Consider the following 25,769-nt stretch of genomic DNA (forward strand, 5'->3'; position numbering starts at 1 on the left):
TCTGCAGCTCCATTTGTGTGTTTGAGTGTGCTGTTTGTCCCAGAGCAGTTTGCAATGGGACCTGGGCGTGTGTGTGTGTGCGTGTGTGTGTGTGTGTGTGGGTGTGTGTTTGCATGCATAAACCCCTTCTCACTCCCCAGCATCCACCAGGCAGTGAGGAGAAGTAGGCCGCTTAAAGATAGCTCCCGGCAGCCTCAATACCGGCTCCCAAAATATATCTGCTCATGAGAGTCATCAACGTTCTCCCTCCCCCATCTTTCTTATTCTTCTTTTGCACCGTCTCCTTTTGAAAATAGAACGAGAATCAGCCTTTGAATTTGCAAATTGATACCCTCGGTGAGTAGATGTGTGTGTATGTGTGTGTGTGTGTGTGTGTGTGTGTGTGTGTGTGTGTGTGCGTGTTCCTCTTTATATGAATGAGCTTTTCCATTTTTGGGGATCTTAAAGTTTAACTCCATGAAGTGGTGACATTGAGATTGTAACACAGCATCCATCAAAATTAGGGCGGTGCATTTGTCACCCATGACAACCTGACCAAGTGGAGAAAGTGCTTCTCAGAAAATAAGTGGCCATCACAATGTTGGGCTCATCAAATGTCCAGTTTTGTCCACAAACCCAACAAAATTCAATTTAGATTGATATAAAACAGAGAAAAGCTGCAGCAGTAACACTGAAGTAGCCGGGATGAAGATTTTTTTTGTAAAAACGTAAATGATGCATTCATTTATTTTCCAATTAATTAAACTGTTGACGATGCATTTTCTGTGAAACAGCTAAAGGATCACTTGTTTCAGCACTAATTTAAATGGTAGCGCGGATGCCTTCTTTGGTTTTCTTACATCATTCAATACGTCAGATAAATTGCTGAGAGATAACCTCCAGCACCCTCCCCCACCTCCCGTTACCCGGAAAAATTGTTATAAATGGGAAATAAAAAAATAAATGAAAGTGGAGTGTGACCTCTCATATTAGTTCAATATTCCTCTCGCTGCCTGGATGCGCCGAGACCGAGTGTGTACTTTACCCCCCATTGGCCCACATCCACAGAGAATGAGGACAATAGTTTGGCTCAAAGACATGTGCGCCTAATGTAGTCCTTTTATGTGGGAAAGTGGAACTGTATGGAGATCGGAGAGAAAGAGGATCATTGTGTTCCTTTTTTCCTTCTGTCTCTGTCTCTCAGGCATGTCTCCTACATCTGTGTTTATACTATTACCGTGAAAATGGATTTGTACAAAATCAATAGCCATAATACACCCGTACACAATGTACGGTTTAGCATAACAACTCACTTGGACTGTATAATGATTTTCATTTGAATTGTATTGCGATGTGATGGTATGTCAAATACCGAACAACTACTGAATTATTTCAACCCAATATTATATGAAATGTTGCATGTTCAGGATAAATTAATTGCCAATTTTTCCCGTTCAGACTTTTCACAAATGTTTGCGCTCTGTGCATTCCACCAAAAATTAAAGGCAGCGGAAAATTGTTGTCTATTGTTGTGCGACAGTATGAATAACCGAGTTATGTCTGAAAAGAACTTAAGATTCTAGAGCCATGCTAGCGGCTCGGTGAGCTAAAAGCTAACGTCATTTATTGATCATAAACCAAAGTATTGGACAAATAAAAATGCCCTGATGATGGGTTTACCAAAGTATTTACAATTCATCCTGAGGGGAACATGTATATCTCATGGGAATTCATCCAATAGTTTTTTTTATATTTCACTAAATCTCATGATGGAGCAAGGGGAAACCTCGCGGGATCACCAGAATCAGCAGGATTCCTCCTCTGGAGACCATGAATGTCTGTAGAAAATTGCATAGCAATCCATCCAACTGTAGTTGAGATATTTCAGTCTGGACAAAAGTAGTGGACCGACAAAATCGACAAACTGGCAATGTCTAGAGCCATGCCACTGGCACCTGACACAACAAGATACTTCATCACACTGGTGGAAAATCCAGCAAATCTAACATTGCCATAAAGCAGCCATGCTCATTAATTTGCAACATTGCTCACAATGACCTAAAAACACACAGAGATATTAAAGGGACAGCTGCCGCACAGTACGAAAATCAACTGGTAGAAGAAACTCTGCCGTCTTACGATATATATATATATATAGATATATATATATATATATATATATATATATATATATATATATATATATATATATATATATATATATATATATATATATATATACATATAGTTCAGATTTGACTCCTTATATTTATCAGTATGCCTTTGCTGTTTTAAGTCTCACTGACTACAAATCATTTGAATAGTCACAAATATTAGAGAAGGAACCTGTAGATACAGTAACCACTTACACTGTATGTGTTTCCTCTGGACACTCCCTGTAAGACTAGTCAGTCACATTAACCTCAGGATGCCCTTTTCACCCCAACTGTGCATTTTTCACACACACATCCATACATATAGATGTGCACACATACATCCGCACGCGCTAATATTGAGGTCAGATTGAGAGATGGAGACAGACCCCCATCATGGCAAACCCTCCGGCGACCTCTCTGTGAGCTGTTCACTCATGTACAAGAAGATCCATCTGCGGACAGGGATGGGGGCAGAAAATAATAACTAACACACACACACACACACACACACACACACACACACACACACACACACACACACATTAATATACAGTAAGAAATATAAACAGAATTTGAGGAGAGGGGGGTGAAGCAAGGCAGATCTGTACGGCGTTGCCCTGAGATACAGGATGTCGTAATAAGCCAATTGTGGGGGGAGAAAGAGAGAGAAAGAGCGAAAGAGAGAGAGAGGGGAGAGAGAAAAAGAGAGAGAGAGAGGGAGGGTGGGACTAATTCAGAGGTGAAAAGAGAGGGAGGACAGTGTGCTTCAAGGAGAAAGATATACATTTTCCTGTTGCTCTGACAAGCCAACACCCCTCTGCCTGTGAAGAAAGTGGAACGTTCCAGCTCGCTCTGGGCTCTGTTGTTGTGCAGAGCTGCAGAAGGCCTGATAGAGCCAGCTAGACAGAGAGAGAGAAGGAAGGGAGGGATACATAGACAGAGGCAGACACACACTGTGGATCTAGAGCTCGTGTATTCATTTCATCACCCAGATCAACCAGCGACACCCAGAGAGGAAGGCGACAAAGGGACGAGGAAGACGAAAGGGAGCTTCAGTGTGAGCGGGGAAAGTGAAAGCGAGGCAAGGTGAAAGAGGAGAAGGAAGGAAGGAAAGGGAGGGAGGAAGGAGTCTGGGGCATGAGGAGGGGCGCCTGACTGACATTGCTGCTCTCGCTATCAGCTCACACACACACACATACACATACATACACACACACACACACACACACACACCGATGTAGACAGACACACACACACACACACACACACACACACACACACACACACACACACACACACACACACACATTAAGCCAGATTGTGCACTGCACAGTTGCTGCTCTTTTTTATCCTTTCACGGAGCCTTGTCCTCCATCCTTTCTTCTCCTCTGAGCAGAGGACAAGAGAGGAGGAGGGAAAAGGACGAGGAGGAGAAGAGGAGAAGAGGAGAAGAGGAGGAGGAGGAGGAGGAGGAGGGGAGGCAGTAACCCTCTCCTCTCCTATACATAGACACACAGCAGAGAGACAGATAGGGTGAGAAGAGTACAAAAAAGAGAGAAAGCAGCTTTCTGTTCTATTTCGCCGTCTCCTGTGGTCCCTGGGCCAGCGAGCGGCTAACAGGCACCGCTCATGTCCGTGAACTCGGAGAAATCCTCGTCCCCCGAAAGGTAACACCTCCTCCTCCTCTTCCTCCTTCTCCTCTTCCTCCTTCCCTCTGTCCTCATCTATCATTTCAGCCCCATACGTCTGCGTGCTTGTCTTTCTTTCTGTCTGTTATTTTGCATTCTTCCTCTCCCCCCACAACCCGCTCAGCACCTCCATGTTTTGTGTCCTCTCTTGTTCTGTTTCTGTCTCAGTCTGTGTATCCTAAGCTGGTTTCTTCCATTGTCTGGGTCACAGCAGTCTGATTGTAGCAAGGGGGTTAAAAAGAGAGAAACAAACGCAGTAGTTCATTGTTGCATGGTGCTTAGAGGTTTCTGTTGGCTCCTTGAACAGAACATCCTGACACACATACACACGCAGTACACACACTTAAACTCCGTCTTAAGATACAATCTTTCACACACTTCTACTCGGATACACACTCAAGCTGCTGTCCCCATATGTGGCTGCAACGTCTTTGACAACAATAACAAGAACACACTCATACAGACACCACAAACACACACACACACACACACACACACACACACACACACACGCTCACATACTGTCTCTTTTATGGAGCTGGAGCACAGAGCTTACACAGCAAGAGTGTCAACACACGTCAACATTAGCAGCAGCAGCAGCAGCAGCAGCAGCAGCAGCAGTGCATTTCGGCAGCGATGCAAGACAACAGCTCGCCACATGAAGCCCCTCAGTGCGTGGCATTATTGAATAATGGCACCTTTGAACGCCACACGACTTCTATGCAACACCCGAAAGCAGTTGTATCATATTTGGATCAGCTGTAATCGTAGATTTGCATGATGAAACATTCGATATCGGCGCTAAGCTTGAAAAGTTACAAGGCATCATCATCGCTCACATGGCACACTGTAGCTAATTGAAAATGCATACAGACAAAGACACACACATACGCATACCAGCATCATTAAAAATCGTCTCGACATAATACACACAATACATGACAAGCATATGTATCTTGGGTAGCCATGGTTCAGAAGCCATTCATCTCCTTGTTATTCTATAGAGATTAATAGCCTCTTCAAGCATTTGCACATATTCATGTCTAATTAGACTCAAACAGGCAGATTTACAAGATCAAAGAGAGCAATATTTTAGTTGTTAAAAGTCAAGTTTTCATTTGCAAATTTCAAGTAGAAAAACAGGCGAGGAGAGTAACATTGTTAGTAGTTAGTTTCCATCTTGGTTTTGAGCAGTGAATCCAAACGTGAATCGGTCAAAGTCGTGATGTGTGTCCAAACCTCTTATCTGCAAGCACTGGAAACCATATCCATTCAGATTTAATCGGGCCAAGCCCACATTCTGCTTTCAGTGTGCAAATGCGGAAAGAGCGCGATTTGACAGGTGCTGGAGGGTGAGGAGCAGGCAGACTGGATGACTCAGGTAGCCACTGATGCTGTGCCAAGTACGATCAGGCAGAGCCGCTGCCATCCACACAACGTAGCGCCAGGCCCCAGACTGGCACACTCCAACTCAGCACAGTGGGCACACAGATAGGCCCAAGTAAACGGGCACTGACAATATCAGGCATTATTACATGGGCAGTTGGGCACAGAGGAGAGCAGCATTACATTGGCAGTTTCGGATGGACACGAGGAGAAGTTCAAGGAGCAGGCAGTGGATATAGATACACACATAGAAAGGCGTCTAAGAGTGAATGGATGGAGGGAAATTATATCTCTATTTTTATCTCTTTTTCTATATGTTTAGTCCTCACACGCTAGACTATCATCTGGCAGCCCTGGTGTGGTTTGTGGATTTCATCACTCGGCTCGTTTGTCGCTGCCTCTATTGTTTGGGTCATAGCCGTCTGACTGTAATTAAGAATAGTGCAGCGGCCCCTTGTACCATGGCAGGTAACAACAAAGCGCTACACTCATACACACAAACTGCTGCCCTCTTTCAACATCTCATATGACAAAAGCAACAGTGCATGCTACCGCCGGTGTGAGAATAGCCCAGCGAGTGTGTTAGCGTAACTAGTCATGAGGTTCTTCTCTCTCTAAAACAATAACACTATCCGTTATGAACCTCAGGAATAGACTAATACCGCCATGCTCAAAGCTGTATTTGAATGCCACAAGCTGAACTGTGCTAAGGACCAGAGAGGAATCGGCAGCTTTGTGAGTGTGACATGGACAGCTGGGGAGGCCTTTTGGGCAGGATACGTTCAGATACCAAACACAGCAGGTCTTGCTTTCAAGAAAAAGAAGTGCACCATTATTCTATTCTATATCTATACCTAGCATACGTTGGCTGCTCACAAAAGAGATTGTTATGGCAAGGGATATGTTAGAAAGATCAAACTTATTAGATGCAAATTCAGTATTGTTTGCCACTGCCAATGGTACACAACGTATGGATGTAAAGATGGTGGTGTACGGAATTCTGCTGAATGCACTTGTTTATTAATGAAGCAGTAAATCAATGGTAAATTAATCAATTAACTTTTGTTGTTATTGACCCAACTACTCATACATTGTCGTAAATTGTCTTAATTTCAGCTTCTCAGATATGAGGATTTGCTGCATTTCTGTGTTTTATACCTCTGTTGGACGGACAAAAGTTCTCTTTCATAATTAAAAAAAATTGATGCATTCATCGTTAATGTATATGTACTAATAAAATGCGTGCCTAATACTGATTATGGTTATTAGATGAATTTACGACAGACATATTTTAATTCTTGCACATTAAGCAGCATGGACTGATTTCGAAGTTTGACCTATTCTTTATAATTTTTTTGGTGGTCTGTATTTGAATCTATATTTGGCTTGTGTTTTGGAACATATCAGCACAACTCTTCTGTCTACAACACCATCTGGAATCCAGGCGCCACACACACACACACACACACACACACACACACACACACACACACACACACACACACACACATTCATCTGGGATGTGCAGCAACGTGTTTGTCAACAATAAGGCAGAATAGGTTGGATAACCGTTAACCCAAATGAATGTTGAGCCTGAAAAGAGCAAGAGGCGGCACTGTGACAAGTTTCTCTTGGAGCACTCGCATTAGGAAGACGATCCTCGTTGTGTAACTTGGCACTTGAGGCATGGCGGAGATGCAGATGGATGGAGGACAAGGATGGCGTGTGTGTGTGTGTGTGTGTGTGTGTGTGTGTGTAAGGATATGTATGTGTTTTGACATACTTGTTGCGTGTGAGCAGCTCAAAGCTTATTTCCGAGGGGTGACGGCACGTCGGTTGAGGTCATAAGCGACGCCGTTGGGTGGAGGGCTTATGTCCCTTTGAACAGACTTTGTTTAAGGATTAAACAAAAGTTTGATAAATAAACACCCAAAGGTCAAGAGTTTAACGGCTTTGTTGCAAAGCTGGCTTGTAGCTCTTGTAGCTGATGAGAGGAAGGAGCGCCGAGAGGTGGCGGGTAAACCTCACAGTCTTTGACGTTGATCGCCTCACCTTATGTCAGCGTGTATTCTGGGGTCTGTGTGTTGAACTAAGTGTAGTGCTCACAGTAGAAAATGTCACGTTCACTTCAAACTGTGCATGGAGCAGATAGAAGGTGACGGGCTGGCTAATGGTCTGAAATTAGCGCGTAATCTATATGCATGATTCAAGCCTTGTTGTTCTGCACCTTGTAAGTGTGATTGGGTGATGCACCGATACCAAACAGAAAGAAGAGAGGGAGAAGGAACCAAGAGAAGGGTACAAAAGGGGGAAACAGACAAACACAGACACACACACACACACACACACACACACACACACACACACACACACACACACACACACACACACTCACCTCCAGCCATTTCCAACACGACCCAAACATTTCCATCTCATCTCTTCTTTCATCTACTTGACACCGGTTGCAGGATGCATCCAATTGCTTCATTGCAGCCTCCTTCCTGGCTCCCTTTTCTTCCTCCTTGTGTATGAATAACAGCTCTGTGACACAAAATTTTAGAACCGATTCTTTTTTGCTTATTTGAAAAATTACTTCAACAATTAATTGGTGAAAATGATTATCTGTCACGAATCGATTAAGCGAACACTTGTCTTGCCAGATCTGCGTATTGGGGGAAAAAAATGCTGAAGGAGATTATACAAAAGCAAAGGATAAAAGGGAAGAGAAAATGGTAGACAGAGCAGCAGCAGAGGATGCTGTGTGATGTGTTGGAATGTGTCCAGTCGGCCAGTAAGCCAGGCAGATGCAGCAGACAACATCACATCCAGCACTGGAATATCATGTGATGGCTGTGATCACGTTCACAGAGTACATGTGGCTTCGACTGGCCTATATGGCCTCCACCATCTTCTGTGGTCCGACCCCCATCGCTACAGACACACACACACACACACACACACACAGACACGAGCAGCCCCAGCCATGCAGCGACATGGCAATAGCTAATGAAGCGTGGCAGGGAGCTAGCTAGCCAACTAGCCAGCCTGCACTGCCTGTCTGGCTTCCTGGCTTCCATTATTCCCACCATCCCACCAGCCCCCCTCTCTTATGTCTGGAGAGAAGCAGACGATGACTTTGACTTTCTCTGCGGCCAATCGGCTTCCAATCTCCATTTGGGACAGATGGAGGAGGAGACATCTTCATGCGTGACATTTCTTCCATCCCTCCGAGACCTCTTAGTTATGTAGCAATGGTAAATAGAAGTGCATGTGGGTGCATTTGTAGTTAAAACTGGTCTGAAATCTGAAGTCAGGTCTAACCTGATTGCATAGCAAAACTTTGTGTCCCCACAGAATAATGCTGGGAATTTTCACCCTGCTCAATGAATTCCTATGTGGTTAATCAGTAATAGGAATCACTGAGTCAAGCAGCCAGGAACAAGACACCTCACGAGTGGTGTGTCAAACCCGATCGCCATGGCGATACCCCGAAGGAGCGGGTCATGTGATCCGAACCCTGGCTCATGATCTAGCGTGAGTGTGTCTCAGCAGGATTGTGGTGTCAGTGAGTGAAGCGTGGGGTCAAAGGTCACTCCGTCGTAGCTGAAAAATCAGTACACTGCAGTAGTGCTTCGAGCTACATGCTAACACGCTCACAATGCCAATGCTAACATGCTGAAGTTAAGCATGCGTCATGCTTTTCATGTTAACCATCTGAGCTCAGTGTGAGCACGCTAACATTTGCTAAAACACAGCCGAGGCTGCTGGGAATGTAATCAGTTTTCTTTCAGGTATTTGGTAACAAGCCGAAGCGAAGGGTAAAAGTCAGGGGATCACCACGTCACTCGGTTCCATGCTTTTGGTCATTACGAATGTCTGTACAAAATGTCATGACAAGCCATTCTTTAGCAGGTGAGATATTTCAGTGTGGTGGACAGACATTGCCTTCCCCAGTGCTAATGTTGCCAGCATACCTAAACATGCAACAAAATAAAGTGTTTATCATAGAACAATAACCAGGACACCATCTTTTTGCATCTAAAGAGCCTCTTCTATTTATTTTTTTGTGAGTACACCCGCAATTTCCCACATGATATTGGCCTGTTTACCTTGGATGTTTGTTTTGTGTTGACCTTTAATGTTACTGCACACTCTTCCATTGTCAACACTGCACTGCATTCCACTTTGAGCAGATTACCTCGACATTCTTTTACTTTGTTTAAAAAAGTATTCATTTTCCCACTGGGTCCATATGACAAACAGCACAAGTGCTTATCATTTTGTTGGGTTTGTTTTTCTCATGCTTTAGACTTTGAGTGTTTGTGTCCTGTGCTCTTAGTCCCCTGTTGACTCTGTATGTTTACATATACAGCATTCCAGTCTTTCCTGTGCTGCTCCGATCATGTAGGATCGCTCACTCTCCCCTTACTGCCTTTCACCCTCTCACTATCTCCTTCTCCTTCTGTCTTCATTCTCTCCTCTTTCCTTTTGTTTTTAACTTCCATATATCCCTCTGCCGTCTGCTATTGCTTCCATTCGGTAGGTTTTAAGTGTCTCTGTTGGAACCGATCATGCATTACTTTTCTTTAAACTAATGGTGACATTGGTCATGTAGAAGCGAATCTTCATCAACATTTTGCACCACTTACTGCATTTTTGCAACATTAAAACTAAATTTGATTTTAATCCAGTATGAATGTATAATTCGGTAATCTGAGCAAACTTTTCTTTTACAGCCAAAATGTCCTATTTGGTTACAAAAGCAAACTCAGTGGCATTCTTGCATTTGCTAGTATATTGTTAAACTGTGCACCAAGAGGAACTCATTGGTTTTAATAATTCCAACGATGCTAATAATAGACTGTATTTCCATTATGCAACGAGCTTGTTGAAGGAAAAACTTGAGGAAAAACAATCTCCTTTAGTTCCTCTATCTTACTATGTAATGCCTTTAGCTGCAGTGTGGATAGTTAGCATGCAGCCAGGGCCTTTCTGTCTTTATTTTACAGCTATCTGCCATCAGCGTATTAGTCTTTCTGGAGTCGACTTTACTGCTACAACACTGAGAAAGTTATTCTCGGAAGAAACAGGGAAATGGTGGAAGAGGGAGAGAAGGAGGAGAGGGAAGAAAGAGGGAGGACATTTAAAAAAAAAAAAAAAAAAATGTATTTTTGTAGGAACGTGGCAGAAGGAGGATAGTCCAAGAATAAAGTTGAACTAGAGTGGCTGGAAAAAAAATAGATTATAAAGCCTGGGGAAGAATGCTGGATTGAGCCATTGAGAGCAGAGAACAGGAAAGGACAGCAGAAACCTCAGGAGAGAGCTGATGGAGATGGCTGGGGAGCCTCGGATAGACAAAAGATAAAAAGCAGAAGGAGGAAGGAGAGGAGTGAAAGTGAGGGAAGATGGAGGGAGAAGATAGATGGCTCTCTGCAGACTTGCGCAGTGTGTTGGGTAATGCTAGGTCACCGGGGGACTAATCTCTATTGATGCTGCAGCGTTGAAGCAGTGGAATGATAATGGCCTGTTTCTGTGATTGTGTGTGTGTGTGTGTGTGTGTGTGTGGTGGTGGTGGGGGGGGGGGGGGGTAAGGGGGGGGGGGGGGGGGGGGGTGGCATGTGTTTGTTTGTGCGGCTTTGCATATGGATGTGTGTGAAAAGATAACACTTTTGCATTTGAAGCTACCACTTTCTTTGTCCCCTTTTGTCTCCTGCTACAGTCTCTCACACACACACACACACACACGTGCACACTTAACCCCGCATCTACGCCTCATGCCCTGTAGGACTGAGTCACTCATCTGCTGCGTAACTGAGAACAATATTCGTCTGTTGTGTCTGCGAACACTGTTCAGCTGTTGTGTCTTCCTGCAGCACGGTCATGTGTGTTGTTGTCGACCCACATCAGGCCTGAGTGGGTGGGTTTTCTCGAGCCATGGGCCCTTGGAACACTTCCTGGTTGTCAACATGCCAACTCTGCACGCTCAGTTCACACCCGGGCCTCTAGTTTTAAAATCCGTAAAGTGGTGGTGACGTCCAATACGCAGCAGCTGTGTGTGTCTTCCTGTCGACGCTGGACCACACTGCAGAGAAGGATGTGGCGATCTCGATGTGTGTGCTCGCACACTCGATGTGCATACCGATATTATATGCTAATATGAGAGAAAAATATAATATACTGTGTTTGACTTAAATGTGGACAAAGTCTCAGGGTACACAATGAACTAGAGCCGGAATGATTACTTCATGCAGAACTGCTGAATACAATAACACATCCTGCTGCCTTTGTGAAACATATTAGGCACAATCAATAATAAATGTCACATATTATCTTGTTATTTTTATGCACACAGAATTGGAATTAAGTTAATTAAGCTACTTAATACTAATACCCTTTCCCCATCCAAAATAGCATGAAAATGCATGATTTATTAAGCACAAAATAAAACTAAATAGATTACTTTCCCACTGCCAGTAGACAAGTATGCCTTTGTTTTTTCCCCTGGTGTGTCACTTCAACGTCATGAAAACAAATTGTTATTATTACTTCTTTAAAAAATATATATATATGTATATATATATAGACAAACGATGGAAATACTAACAGATAATAATATATTTAAGTGTTTCTCCTTTGATGTTTTCTTTTGTCTGAAAGTTGGTGGATTTAAGTAGTGAGACACAATTTCACGTATAAAGTTCAACTCTGATGAAGTAGGTCGGTCACCAAGCTGGGACAACCCTCGGGGTCATTATTTTTTACAACTGTCTTTACGCGCAGCGTTGCTGGTCTTTCTGCAGGTGAGCTGACAGTCGTCCTGAAACTAAAAGCCCCCATTTCTACTCTGTTTTAATCGCAATATGCAAAGCTTTGACTCCAGCCACCGTGGTATTTTAATGAGCTGACATTCATTAGAAAATATCTTTGGGAGCAGAGTCTGGAAGCTTAATTGACACTGGATGTCTTTTCAGAGTGCTCAGAGTGTATTTTAGGTAACGCGTTGGTTTTAGCGCTCATCCAGATAGAGGGGTGCTAATGTGTTGCATTTCAGATCTATATGTGAGATATCGTGCATGCGTTTTCTGTATAAAATAGATCCATCAATGACCGTTATACTTACACACTCCAAACTGGGCATTGAGAAGGATCCTTCGCAGGTGGGTGTCAGAGTCCCATGTGACTTCTGCTGGAATTCAGGGCTCGGTTCGTCTTGTCCCTCCGCCGTTGCATCCGAGAGTCTACAGCTGAGAGCGGGAGCTACTGTACGGCGTCCTCTTGTTCATCCGCCCCTCTTTCCAACCCTATGGAGTTAAGCTCAGGTCTCACCACGAAGAAGAAATGGGGTCTGGCTTTGTGCGTGCTCCGCCTGCGCCACAGGGCCCTCCGAAACAGGTAGAAAGGGGGAAGAAAATAAGAAAGAATGAGGGAAATAAAGTGTTAAAGGGGAGCAGGATTGACAAGACCAATAGACAAGGTTCAAGATGGGGTGGGACTTCTTGTTTTGAACGAGAGCGCTGTGGTCATTTAAATTGAGCTGGAACGTTTTTTCAATCCAAAAGTGCTGTATCTATTCTGTTTCTACTCCCTTATAGGTGGAAGTAGTGACCAGACAGGAATACCTGCAGACACTACTCAGTATTTTATTGAAGTGTTTGCAACTATTAGTCGATTCATTGATTGGTCGATTGACATGATGAATTAAACTACTTTGATAATTGATTAATTGCAGTGATTTATCTCAAATGTGAGGACTTGCTTCTTTTCTCTTTTTTATGTTGCAATACACTTGACATTTGAAGAAGGCATCCGGGATTTTTCCACTATTTTGGGGCATATTGAGACCAATTGATTAATCAAGAAAATTAAAGGCAGATTAACTGATAATGAAAACAGTTGTTACATGCAGTCCTAAAGCAAAACCAGAGTGAAGTTTTTAGTGGTGCAATATTTGTCTTGGTCTTGATCTGTTTAGAACTGAAAGACAACATGAAAAGACAACAGGCAGGCTGTGTATTGATTGTACTTTGAGGGTAAATTTGCTGAGTTTCTTTTTAGAATAGATTAAACTCGTGAAAAAAGGAGGGTCATAAATAGTTCAACCACTCTTCACAAATGTTAATGTTTTTCAAGCATTCAAAGCTTTTCTAATTTAGCTTTTTACGTTGCTGTCGCACATTCGACTTACTTCCTTTTGAGTGGATCAGACTCATTATAGCACCGCGGTTTATACCCAGTCCAATGAGGTTTCTATTTGCATTCCTGCAGCTGATGAAGCTGAAAACAGCAAACTTGGCTTTGATATATAAAGACCAGATAGATAGTATACCAGAGATGGTGTATTGCAAAGATAGCTGCCATTTCTAAGACATCCATCTCAGGAACACCTCTTCCCATGGAACACATCAAACCAGCAATTCAACAACTCTGATTTTGGCCCTTCGTATAAAGGTAATTTGTAGAATTTTAATTTGGACATGTATGTGGTTTTGGACACTTACATGGGGAAAAAACGTCAATCCACGTTAACACGTGAAAAAACAAGCTCTTTTCCTTGGATTAACAGGTCTATATTGCATCTTATTATAGTGCTGAGGCACAGCTATATACACAAACAGTATATATATATAGAACTCATTAATAGTGACATTCTCTTTGATTGGCAGTGATTAATAGAAATGATTTAGAGCCTGCTTCAGAAAACTAATAACGTTGTGTGACTTTTCATGAAGATTATTGCTGCCTAGCTCGACTTGGGGTCTTTGCTATCGATGAAGCCCCTCGGGAGTGTTGAGCAGGCTGCAGCAGCAGTGCTAATAATAATGAACAGTCTCAAACCAGCAAGTGCGTGGCTTGTAATGACTGTGGACCTTGGCAGATTAAAATATATATAGAGTATACATTTCTCTTCAACAAGGCATTTACAGGATGTTAATTACTGCAAGCCATTGTGGAGCATAGTTAATATAAAGTTAAATAATTATTAATACACTGGAGTTCTTTTTTTGTGTGACTCAATCTAATTTAAGTATGGCTGATTTCTGTAAATAGATATATAGTGACGCATAATTGTGACAATAGAAGGCTTGAGGTACCTTTTATTGTAAATGTGCAGAAAAAAGGGAAGTTCCATGTTTGCTCAGTTAATAGTATTAGTCTGTATTCATTCATATATTTACAGTGAATAACAGGACAGCCTATGAGTTTAATAGACCTTTTTTTCACTACAGACACTCTGACTTGTCAAAACACCAAACACACAGGTGTAATTAATAACATTAACGATAGCTCCACTTCATTTGAGTGACCCAGTAAGCCATGTCAGTGCACCCTTATCAATGGTATTAATTAGTTCTGGGCTTTCTTGCAAGGACGTCAAAATGTCCGGCGTTAATCCGGTTTGAACTTCTGAAATGGAATATAACAACCTCCCTTCAAAACCTGCCTGCGTTGGTTGAACTTATGGTTGAAGGGATAGTTCAGACGGGTGTTGAGTGGAATTGTATGAGGTACTTAACCATAGTCAGTGGTAGATGGCAGCCAGCATGCTCCCAGCTTGGAGAATCAGAAAGGATTTACCACACGGAGGCAGAACTAAAGCTGTTGTATCAATCTATGCTCTCGCTAAAGCCACCAGACTTTGACTTTTGTTAAAGTCACACAATAACACAAACAAGTTAACTGATTGAGGCAGTGGTAGATTAGTAACCCCTGCCAGGTAAAATTACTGTTTTATTCCAATGGAGTCCAGACACTTTGGCGAGTATAGATAAATGATTCAGTTCCCTGTCAGAGACCTGGACTGTATAGCTGTCGCCCTGCAAGGTAAGAGAAGAATATTCTAAAGATAGTGTACAATTGATATCTTGTTTTTCTGGTGGGCCTTTCTTTTAGGTGGTAAAAATCAGTTTTGCTGATGCCCCTGTCCACACCAGTACATGGTTTTGCTTCAGTGTTTCTGCAAATTGGAAGCCTGCTGACTGTCGGTAATACACAGACTATAAAAGTAAAACCCCACTTCAAACATCCAAACTATCCCTTTTTTGTAGCGTTCTGAGCCTTTTGCATCCTCGCTTCCTGTTCCTGAAATCCTTATCTGGGCCATATACCACAGGTAACGAACATATCGTACCATTGCATGAGAGAATACAGTTGACATGTTTGTGTATTCACTGTGCCTACAGTAGTTTGTATTAGCATTTTACATACACACACATGGCTTCTTGTGATTCTCGCTTGCTGTAACGGAGTGTGGGCGGATGTAACCTCCATAATACCGGGCTTTGTGGCTGGCTGACGTCATTGGAATGTATAAATACAGAATGCAGTGAATGAGTGCACTATATTGAAAGGACTGCAGGGGGTAAAATGCACCACACCATGAAAAATATAATAGATACCCAGCGGCTCTTTGTATAAGAAATATTGTTAGATGTCTCTATACTGAGCAGAAGATACCTTCAACCCCCAGACTGATGTTTTTTTGTGCAACAGACACACCTGAAACACACAAAAAACACAACAACATTTCCTTGGTGTGCATGTATGTGTTTGTGTGTTTGGGGATGTGGATGTCGGTCTTTGTGTTTAGGAAATAGAAATGTGCTTGTCCCATTCGGTCTATAGTCATGCCACTTGACTTCCACTGCCTCAAGGCGGTGTGTGTGTGTGTGTGTGTGTGTGTGTGTGTGTTTGTGTTTGTGTTTGTGTTTGATGTGCATGCGCACATACGCACCCAACCAGCCATGTAGAGCAGTGCTCCTGTTTTCCAAAGCACATTTGAATCCAAGTCAACTGGTTTCATCACAAGGGTTTTCCATGCCTTTTGATATGTTTGCATTCGCCCCCCTGTGTATGTGTGTACGCGTTGCATAAAATATCTACTGTAGAGTTCAGTCAATGCAGCGTAGCGTGTGGTCTTGTATCCTTCGGCTGCCTGTGGGGCACACAGACGACAGTCGATTCAGCCTCTATGGATCGGTGTGGCCTGAATCCTGCCAGTATTTATGTGTTACTGTGTCTATTAATTAAAAGCTACAGCATTTGGCTTAATCATGGCGAGCTGCACTAAACACTGCAAGCCCGTTATGTTGTTGTGACTAAATTGTGGATTGCGTTCAAGATTTTATCCATTTAGCTGATGCTTTTATCCATAAAGATACACAGTAACGTGTGTGAGGAGGAACCAGGTCAATGTCTTGTGTAACAACATCTCTGCACATGGCCGTTGATGCAACACATATTTATTTGTATAAAATGCATAGATTCGTTTTATTGCATTGTGTATATTTTTCAATTGTGTCCAGCTAGCTGGAGTGCCTTAGTTATGGAGCTATTGTATTGATTCCTGAAAGGAAATTCAATTGTTACAGCAGCTCAGGGGTAGATGACGCAATCGGGCAATCCTAATCTCAACATGAAGAATTACTAGAAAATAGAAATTAAAAGAAAACTCTACCTGCGTGAAAAATAAATCACGTTTTGTGCAACTGTATCTGCCAAAGTGCTGTATAATGAATAAGTAAGCTGTGTTATTAGCTTATCTAATAATGGTAATACTTTTCTATTGATTCGTGCTCTGAGGAATTGGTGAGATTCCGTCTCTACATGCTTTCTCCATGATGGTAGCACTAGTAGATCAGATAGTCATTGACAAAATTGATCTCTAGCTCCGTAGCCATGCTCGAATGGCAATTTCATCTTTTTACTCTGTTTAATAAATCTTTCTATCAGACCTCTGTTCTACTTTGCATTTATCTCATTGATGCAGCCAGTGCTTTCGGTGTCATCAGAGGACATTTGGAGGAGGCAACAGATCCACAACGCGTTCCAAACATACAGTGCACAATATTTTAGTCTGACATTACTGCTCATTTTGCAGTGTACCTGCAATCTCCCCATCAAGCTTGATGGGCTGGATGGTTTTGAAAGCACTGGAGAGGTCAAAGGGTAAAAGGCCGTCTCTCGGTGACAGTCACACATACCTTACATACCTTACTTACCAGATGTTTTGCAGAGTCAGTCTCTTAATGCTCTGTGAGGTTAGTACACTGGTCTTTTGTCTGGAATGTTGCTTCTTTGAAACCAGGTTCACACAGCCTGGATCCATATTATGGATCAACGTGGCTATTGGAGGGAGCCTAAAAACATTCTCAACATGAAGAATATTAAAATTGCAAACTCACTCGAGGGAAAGAAATATTCTTAGCAACTTATCGGGTGAACACAAATCAATGTCAAAGTGTTTAGTTACAAAACAGTATTCAATATGATGGAAAGGCTCTGGATTGCAATTAATATTTTAAAGGTGCTAAAAAACAAAATTCAGAGCATATCTATTGCCTCCACACGGCTCTCTAGATGACAAAGGCAGAGCTGGTGGCTATATATATACACACACAGTATATGTATATAAAAAAAACATACGCTACTTGCATAACACAGCTGAAGTCGGTGGCCATGTTGTGGGTAATGTAGGCGGCAGATTTGGTCATGGAAGAAGATTGCATGGAATTAAAAGATGATATCTTTGGTTCTGATGCATCGATTAAGATTTTTCTTTAAACTGCCCATTTCAAGGCTAAATCAGTGGAGCACTCGTTTAAATGCACTGGATCTGTTCTCCCTTGCCTTGTTGATTCACCATGTTAGCTGAGGAAAGTCCCTCTGAAGTTCAACGAATCAAAGAAGCCGGAGCCTTTTTTTTCCCTCCGCTTTCTCAATTTATACTGTATGGGAATTTAGCGTTGCACCTTGTGATAATGTATTGAATTGACGGCTATAGCGGTATGAAACAGGATCCTGCTGAGCCACGAGGTGCAGAAAGAGGTTATGTGGGGGCAGAGCATTAAGAGACGGCAGGCTGCATCCTGAAAATAGAGGTGAGATCTCAGTTCTCCACACAGACGCAGACTCTGGAGGAGAGGAGAGAATGAGTCAGCTGTCCGCCCGGGCCAAGATGGAGAGACGCAGAGAATGAAAGATTAACGATGAATCAATCAGAGGTAGGGACTGTTGGAATGGTTAAGCAGAGCTGAAGGACACCCGCGGTCTGAAACCCACGCCTTAACATCGAGAGTGGAGGACGATGTTCTCGTTGCTAAGGAATACCTGTTACCTTGGTGATAACGAGACATGTTTAAAGGATGAGTCATCAAGTTTGAACTCCTGAGCGGTCACTGTTCTGCACGGCTTCTCGGCGGTCGGGGTCGTGGTTTTCTTTGTCATCAGCAGCAGGATGCATCCTTGATGTCAGGTCTTATGAAATTAAAATGAATAATAAGACACGGGAGAATATAGAAAACGGCAATTAATATATTAATATAACTGAAAAAAACAGAAAGATAAATTATGAAATTGCAGAAAAGAGAGAAGTGCTCAAGATGCTTTTTTTTCTTTTTGTACAAAAAAATGCTTGAATGAATAATGTATTTTTTGTTGTTATGTATTGCACAACAGCATGTATTTTGGGCCTGGCAATAGCACTGACACATCATAGCAAAGCTCATGCTCATTACTCATTTTCACTCATGTCTTTTTACTGATGTTTTCAAGAAAATAAATCTTTCACTTTTTAATTTTTTTTCACCCGTCGGTAGATATGTGTCATTTAAATGGGACAACCACAGTGAGACCCAGATTCCCAACAAGCGAACCTGAACAAATGAGCAATTGTGGAATTTTCTCAACTGGTTCAGTTGCTGATTTGTTGTGGATGGAGGAGTTGCAACACAAGCAGAAGAAAAAAAACAAGCCAGAACACAACAACAAAAATATGTGTATGGACTGGAATTCTCAAGATAAACTGTGTGTCGAATCCAGAAACGCACAAACTTCCTTCGACAACACAAAAGGCTGATTATACGTCGTCTCTCCCAACATCGTAATTTAAAAACACTCATATCAAGTGAAATATTTAGTCACAGACACAGCTCCAGCTTCCATACCTTTGAAATAAGACTGGGAGTTGTCTCTATATGCAGATTCATGGACTCAAACGTATTAATGCATTGAAAGACCCAGTTTGAAAGTGATGGGATTCAACATGAGAAAAGCACATGAACTATTTATTTATTTATATAGTTGTAAATAAAAGACATCAGTGAGCTGCATGATTGATGCACCAGGTGACATGCTGCTCCTTTACATGTCCACATGTGCTGCTGCTGTAAATATGAACTACTAGAGAACCAAATCATGGCTGAAAACACAATTTTCTCCTGATTTAGTAATGTTAAAAACTACAGGGCAGAGCTGTATGAAATTATTTAGACAATATTATTTAACCTATTCATTATTATGTATTATATTATTATAAATCAGAATCAGAAACCGTTTATTTGCCAGGAATGTTTACACAAACGAGGAATTTTTCATGGCGGAAGGTGCATAAACATTAGACATAAAAGCTCACAGCTGATGTTATTTTTCATCAATATTCCTAATAATAGTGTAATATGAGAATCTGTTATCGTACTGTGAAAATCTCACAACACCATAACAATACCATCCAGAACTTTTCCACCTGAATATGTCTGGACCTTAAACTCCATTGTCATGATGACAGTGGATTCTGGTAATTGTGGAAACAGACATGTGTTTTTAATAACAATGACTCCTTGTTTTGAGGGTAAATCCAGAAGTTGTTTTGCCTCAACACTGTTGATATTCTGCCCTGTCGAGTCAGCTACTCACAGCGGCAACACTGCACAGACTCGGTGTTAATGGTTAAACAGTGTGGTATGGCGAGGAATTTATTGGGAAACACTGCTTTGCAATTTGTGAAGGATCCAGTCGGATCTCCTTTCTTTTTCAATACTGTCCACAAACCTCAGCTCAAAGTAGCGTTTCCACTGTATGACCTCGTGCAGATGACAGAACCGGTTTTCAGGTGTGAAGTGTGGAGCTTGGACATTGTCCTCTGGTGATTAGCAACATGTCAAACCTTTCAAGTTGGCTTAGTAGTGCGACACAAAATGTGAACTAATCCCGTCACGAGCCGTCCTATGCGTGAAACGTCTTCTTTTTGCATTGGTGATCTTCAGATAAAGCATGCTGGATCTGAAAAAAAACAAAAAAAAACAACGTACAGGGCTGTTGAAAATGTAACACTGGGGCTTCAGATGCCATCGCGGGGCGTTCGAGTGGAAAGCCTGACACTGAAAACGCGTAGCGTGTGTGTTCAGATCTGTCTACACATTTACACTCGGGTTAAGGTGTAAGAAGCAGCCTGGGCATGTCCACACACATAACGAGAAGTTGAAGGATGGAAGGCACATTCTGCAGCCATTTACTTCCACAGTAAAAAAGGTTATAGGCCGAGAGAGTCCTGTCTCAACCTGTACCTCTAGTGTATGGGAACAGCGCTGCCAGTATCAAAGCAGTGGACAATTAACATAGACATTCTTTAACTGTACACACAGGACATTCCTGATGGCTCATGCTTCTCTTACTAGAAGCAAGGCACAAACACACACTTGTCAAGGTCAAATACTCAAGTGTTTATGCCATCCTGGGGATCGGCACCGGTCTCCCATTGTACCCACCTTGAGTCAGTGCTGGGTGCATTCTGTCCGACTAGAGGCTAAACAAGTGACTGGCAGACCAACAGTGGTCCAGAGTCATGGTCGTAGACCTTTACGGTACCGTGGCACACGCACGCACAGCAAATAATGTTGTATAGCTTCTCTTTTTTTTTTTTTTACCAGTGATAGCGACGCTGGAATTTTTGTGAGTCAGGGAGTGAGTGACGGTGGTAAAAATGTGGCCCTGGAGACACCTACTGAATCGTGAATTGCCACAGAAGCGTTTTTGTGAGTTTTGGTTTACTTTGCCAGGTGTTTTCCTGTCTGTCCGTCAGCAGATTGTTGTCACCGCCATAAAGATGCAGTCACACAACTTTACAGGTGTGTGGGTGGGAACTAAATGAAGATCTGACGTATGTAAAATGTAGTTTTAAGTTACATAAATGATGAGGGGTAAACACACAGCAGCTACTGTGCACGTAGGCGAGGTAGAAGGAGCACTTTGATGCTGCGCCTGTGTAAAATAGGGCCAATCAGTTGAGGAAATTGATTGTTGCGCCTTTAACCGGAGGAGAAAGCATGAAACTCTGCATACAGTTGACTGCGGCACATTTTAGAATCACTAGTTTAAGATACCGGTTGTGCTGGTTCGGTTGACAATAGTTGTCCAGATTTTGCACTGAAAAAGATCATAGAAATCATTTGTTCTTGTGGAGGACATCAAACATCGTGACGCCCTTTGTACAGTCGCGGTCGAGCAGGATGTCTGTCGACACACAAACAGGAGCAGAGAAAGAAAAAAAAAAGAAAAAGCACCACCATCTTAATTTCTAATTACACAAATGTTGCACAGTATGTTCAGAGGTAATGACCTTAGTTCACTGTTGTGCTTTGGTGTTCGAAGTGTCAGCCTCCTGTTTGTTACTGCTTGTGTTTTCCACTTGCTCAGCACTAATGAATTCTCCACCTCCACCTGTTTTTCTGAATAATTTAAAGATGGAATGATGAACATTATGTCTCATTATGTCATCGATGAAGAAAAAACACCCACATACGAGGCAAATCTTGCTTTGTTTGGTATGTTTTCCTCCCTGATTGTGTCCATGCTGTTATTTGTTTTCCTCCTGTCTCGCTCTCCTTTCTTTGCTTTTTTTCTTTTCTTCATCTGCTGCCTCTGTTTTCCACTGCTTGCTGTTTTTCAAAGCGCTCTCTGTGTACTGTATTTCTTTATCCGTTTCTTCTTTTTTTTAACGTCTCTTACCTGTCTATCTGAATCATTTTGCCTGTCTGTCTAATTCTGCCTGCATATTTTTCTGTCTGTCTTCCTGCTCTCGTCTGTCTCTTGGGTTGTTGGATTCGTTTGCTTACGCTTCTCTCTCTCTCCATCTGACCTGATCCTATTTCTCTTTCTTTCTTCTTTCTCGTCATCTCTACCTCCTTCTTTCTTGTTTTCCGTCTCTTCACCCACTTGATTCGTCTTCATTCTTCCACCGTCCCTCCTCTGCCTGTCTGTCTGTCTTTCAGGCTGTGGCGTCTTTGCTATCTTAATGTTTTCGCTGCTTGGCTCCGGTCCAGAAAGTTATGGGAGGCTAAGTGTTTGTACAGCCAATGGCAAGATGAGGCTGAGAAAAGCGCTGAGCTTATAGACGTGATGTATGACACCCTACGTGACTGCTTTGGTAAAGAAGCAACATCCTGCTGCAAGGACACATGCCCTCTACTGCATATGTGTGTGTGTGAGATGTGTGTGTGTGTGTCAGTTGTAAAATAACAATGCAATCTCAATGCCAAGTTATCTGCTGTCCTTCACTGCTGCATCGGAAGAAGGAACCATTGCCTGTGTGTGTGTGTGTGTGTGTGTGTGTGTGTGTGTGTGTGTGTGTGTGTGTGTGTGTGTGTGTGTGTGTGTGTGTGTGTGTGTGTGTGCTGGCCTTGCCACCACGTTAACGCTTTGTGTCCTGGATTTTTTTTTTCTCTCCCTCCCTTCCTCTCTCTGCAGTTGCCATGGCAATGCACCAAGAGGCTCCATCATGTGTCTGAGCCTGTGACCGCAAAACAGCTCACAAGCACTGGCTTTGTGTGTTTATATTTTTTTTCCCGTCTTAATTTAGCATTTGATCATGTTGTCGGTACCCTGAAGTGAAACTAAATCGGGAGTGTTTGCCTTAAAGTTCGTCTTAATGTCTTAAGGGTGAAGATTCTATTGAATCACGATCAGGAAATTGATTGAACGTTTTAAAATTGATAAAAAATTAAGAGCTACATCCAAAGCACATCACATATTGTTTTATAGAAGTCTATATATTACGGGGTTGTGATATGAGAGGCCATCAGACAGAAACAAAATACAATGAAGGAAATGTCCCTCAATTAAAGTAGCATAATCACAACAATGTGGCCACCTTTGTTGGATGGCATTGGTACATCCACACTTTGGGTGCAGCATACAGCGGTTCCCAAATGGCTTTGCTTGTGAACCTTTGAAACTGAATGTCTTCAGGTGGCATATGTTGGAAAAAAGTTCCTCCTCTATTGGAACATCTGAAAAAGTAAGCGTACTTTTGCATGGCATAAAAATGACCTGACCACTCACATTGGGGTCGTGACCCCTTGGGGTGTCCCGTCCTTCAGGTTGGGAATCACTGCTCTAAAGATGACTAACATCTCAAACCCGAAAAACACTCTAGTTTGCAGTGTCTTGCCACAAGTATAGCACATGCAGAGGCAGGTTTGGTGGGATCGATCCAAAACAGAAACAATGACAGGCGCGTTCCCACAAAAAGCCATGTGTGCCACGGCAGCGTCCAGAAGCCCGGCGCTGAGTCCCCTGCCTGATCAATCATTGTACGTCGCCCTGGATAAATGCTCAAAAAGTAGCCAGGTCTGGAGAAAGAGGCAGCTATTTTATGTGTTTTCTCTCATGGGCTCAGTTCCATTTTAGACGAGGAAAAGGAAGTGGAACAAGGCTGTTAGCGAAGAGGACTGACCATGGAGATGAACCATGTCTGATCATGTCTTATCTATCAGTTGGTATTCAGATATTTATTATTATGTCAATGTCATTAATCATGGCATGCATTTTAAGGATACCTGCATGCTCCATTCTGGTAATACTACATTTTTCCAGGATCCAAATGATTTTGGATAGTATCTATTTTTCTGGTGATTCATGCCCGAGGTGTTGGGTGGGTGTTGATCGGTTCAACCTGACTGTCTGTGACCTACAGACAATGCCTGTAGGTCGGCCAACTGCAGTTATGTTTTAAACTGCGTGATGACTATTGTTTATGGTCACTTCAGTTGATTACATCATAATGAACATCTCTTATTGAGATGTCTTGGCTTGTAATACTGATATCTAATGAAAACAATCTAAGCATGAGATCTTAAAATCTTAAAAAAAATCTTTTAAGATACAATTTAGAAATAGCTAAGAAACACAATATAACAATGCATGATTTCCTTTTGTTTTTTTTATCACCTGTTTTGGAATTCTTCAGATAATTAATTAATATAAAGATGATCCTGCGGTTATATTATCACAGTATTGATATCATGGAGAAGACCTCTGGTGTTGTGCGAGGGCAGGCATTACATCCAATGTGTTTGGATGTATTGCCTGCCCACACACACACACACACACACACACACACACACACACACACACACACACACACACACACACACAAAACAAATAATTCTGCACAAACTTAAAACTAATCATTGTTAGTTCTGCAAGCATGTTCTTCTAATAGGCTCGACCTTCCACTTGCAACAAATGCTTGAATAAATACCAGTTATCTTGGTTTAATATGGTGTTTTGACCGGAACCTGTTTCATATTGTACATTGTTCACTTTTTATGCTTTTACTGCACCGTAGTCAAAAAAGGTTCCTGTTGTTGTGATGTCCATCGTCTTCTGTAGATTTAATGACTTTCTATCGCTGCCACCTCCGTTCTTTATTTTATATGACTTTTGATGGTCATGCCACCTGTAGTTCTTTTTGGATTTATTCCAAACACAGACATACAAAACATCACTTCCTGTGCCTTTTCTTTCCCCGCATGAAAGACCTGTCTGACTCCTTGTATTCAGAGCAGCAAATGTAAAGATGATCATGAACTCAGTGAATGAATCACTGTTGAGCGATGCCAGTCAGCAACAAGTTATTATTTCGATATTAGTCATCTGCACTTAAAGCTCCGTCTATAGTTGCACTCGCTGTGAGTCAGAGCAGGAAATACTAAAAAGAAAACGGTTCACGCTGGGAGGTGGGTTTCCTATAAAAAGTGACCGGACAGGCTATCTAACTTTCATCCCACTTGTTGTGTTCACAGGCCTGAGACCCAGCAGAAAGCCCCAGTGAGTGCCCCTCCTCCCCCGCCGCCCCCTCCGCCTCCCCCTGAGCCGGCAGGGCCCCCGGAGCCGGAGGAGGAGATCCTGGGCTCCGACGATGAGGAGCAGGAGGACCCCGCGGACTACTGCAAAGGTCAGAGAGACACCTACTCATCTGTCCCGGCTCATTTCGGCCACTCTGCATAACTGTCGCACAGAGCCCAGCAATGTCTCACTCCTTCTCCTCTCTCTCTCTCTCTCTCTCTCTCTGCTCATATCTGTAACTCTTTTCCTCATGTCACCCTGGTGGGATTTGCAGCAGCGTCGTTGTCGCCATCAGTGTGAAGCGCTCGGCAGTTTGTGACGCCAACATTTCACGGGCTGTTTGGTTGTTGCCAGAAAGGAGCGGCAGTCTAGAGTCCTGCCGTGGTTTAGGATGCCAAAAGCTGTGCTGTTGGCTCATTGTCTTTACACAGTTTCAAAAAGCTACACCCATTCTGTCAACACAGAAAAGTACACCTGACTTGTCATTCAATATCTGCAGGAAAACGTAGTGTAGCAGTAGTGTTTGAAATTGAATTTTGCTGTTATCATTCTAAATACACCATGGTGTGATGATATAGTACATCATGACTGTTGGTTTTGGATGAAAATAGTAAGTACGACCTTATTTATCTTGACTTCTTTTCACTGGCTCTTAAGT

The 25,769-nt window shown here is 42.5% G+C and overlaps 1 protein-coding gene across 1 annotated transcript in view; it reads left to right on the forward strand.

Moving 5' to 3' along the window:
- The window catches only part of srpk2 (SRSF protein kinase 2), a gene marked incomplete at its 3' end in the record, with an annotated part of 59,267 nt that overhangs the window by 13,915 nt on the left and 19,583 nt on the right, over positions 1-25,769 (forward strand). The window contains exon 3 of the mRNA XM_079223172.1: positions 25,069-25,220. Coding sequence (XP_079079298.1) covers positions 25,069-25,220 — 152 coding nt within the window. The remainder of the gene's footprint in view (positions 1-25,068; positions 25,221-25,769) is intronic.

This window comes from Taurulus bubalis (genome assembly GCF_910589615.1).
Source record: "Taurulus bubalis genome assembly, chromosome: 9".
Lineage (NCBI taxonomy): Eukaryota > Metazoa > Chordata > Actinopteri > Perciformes > Cottidae > Taurulus > Taurulus bubalis.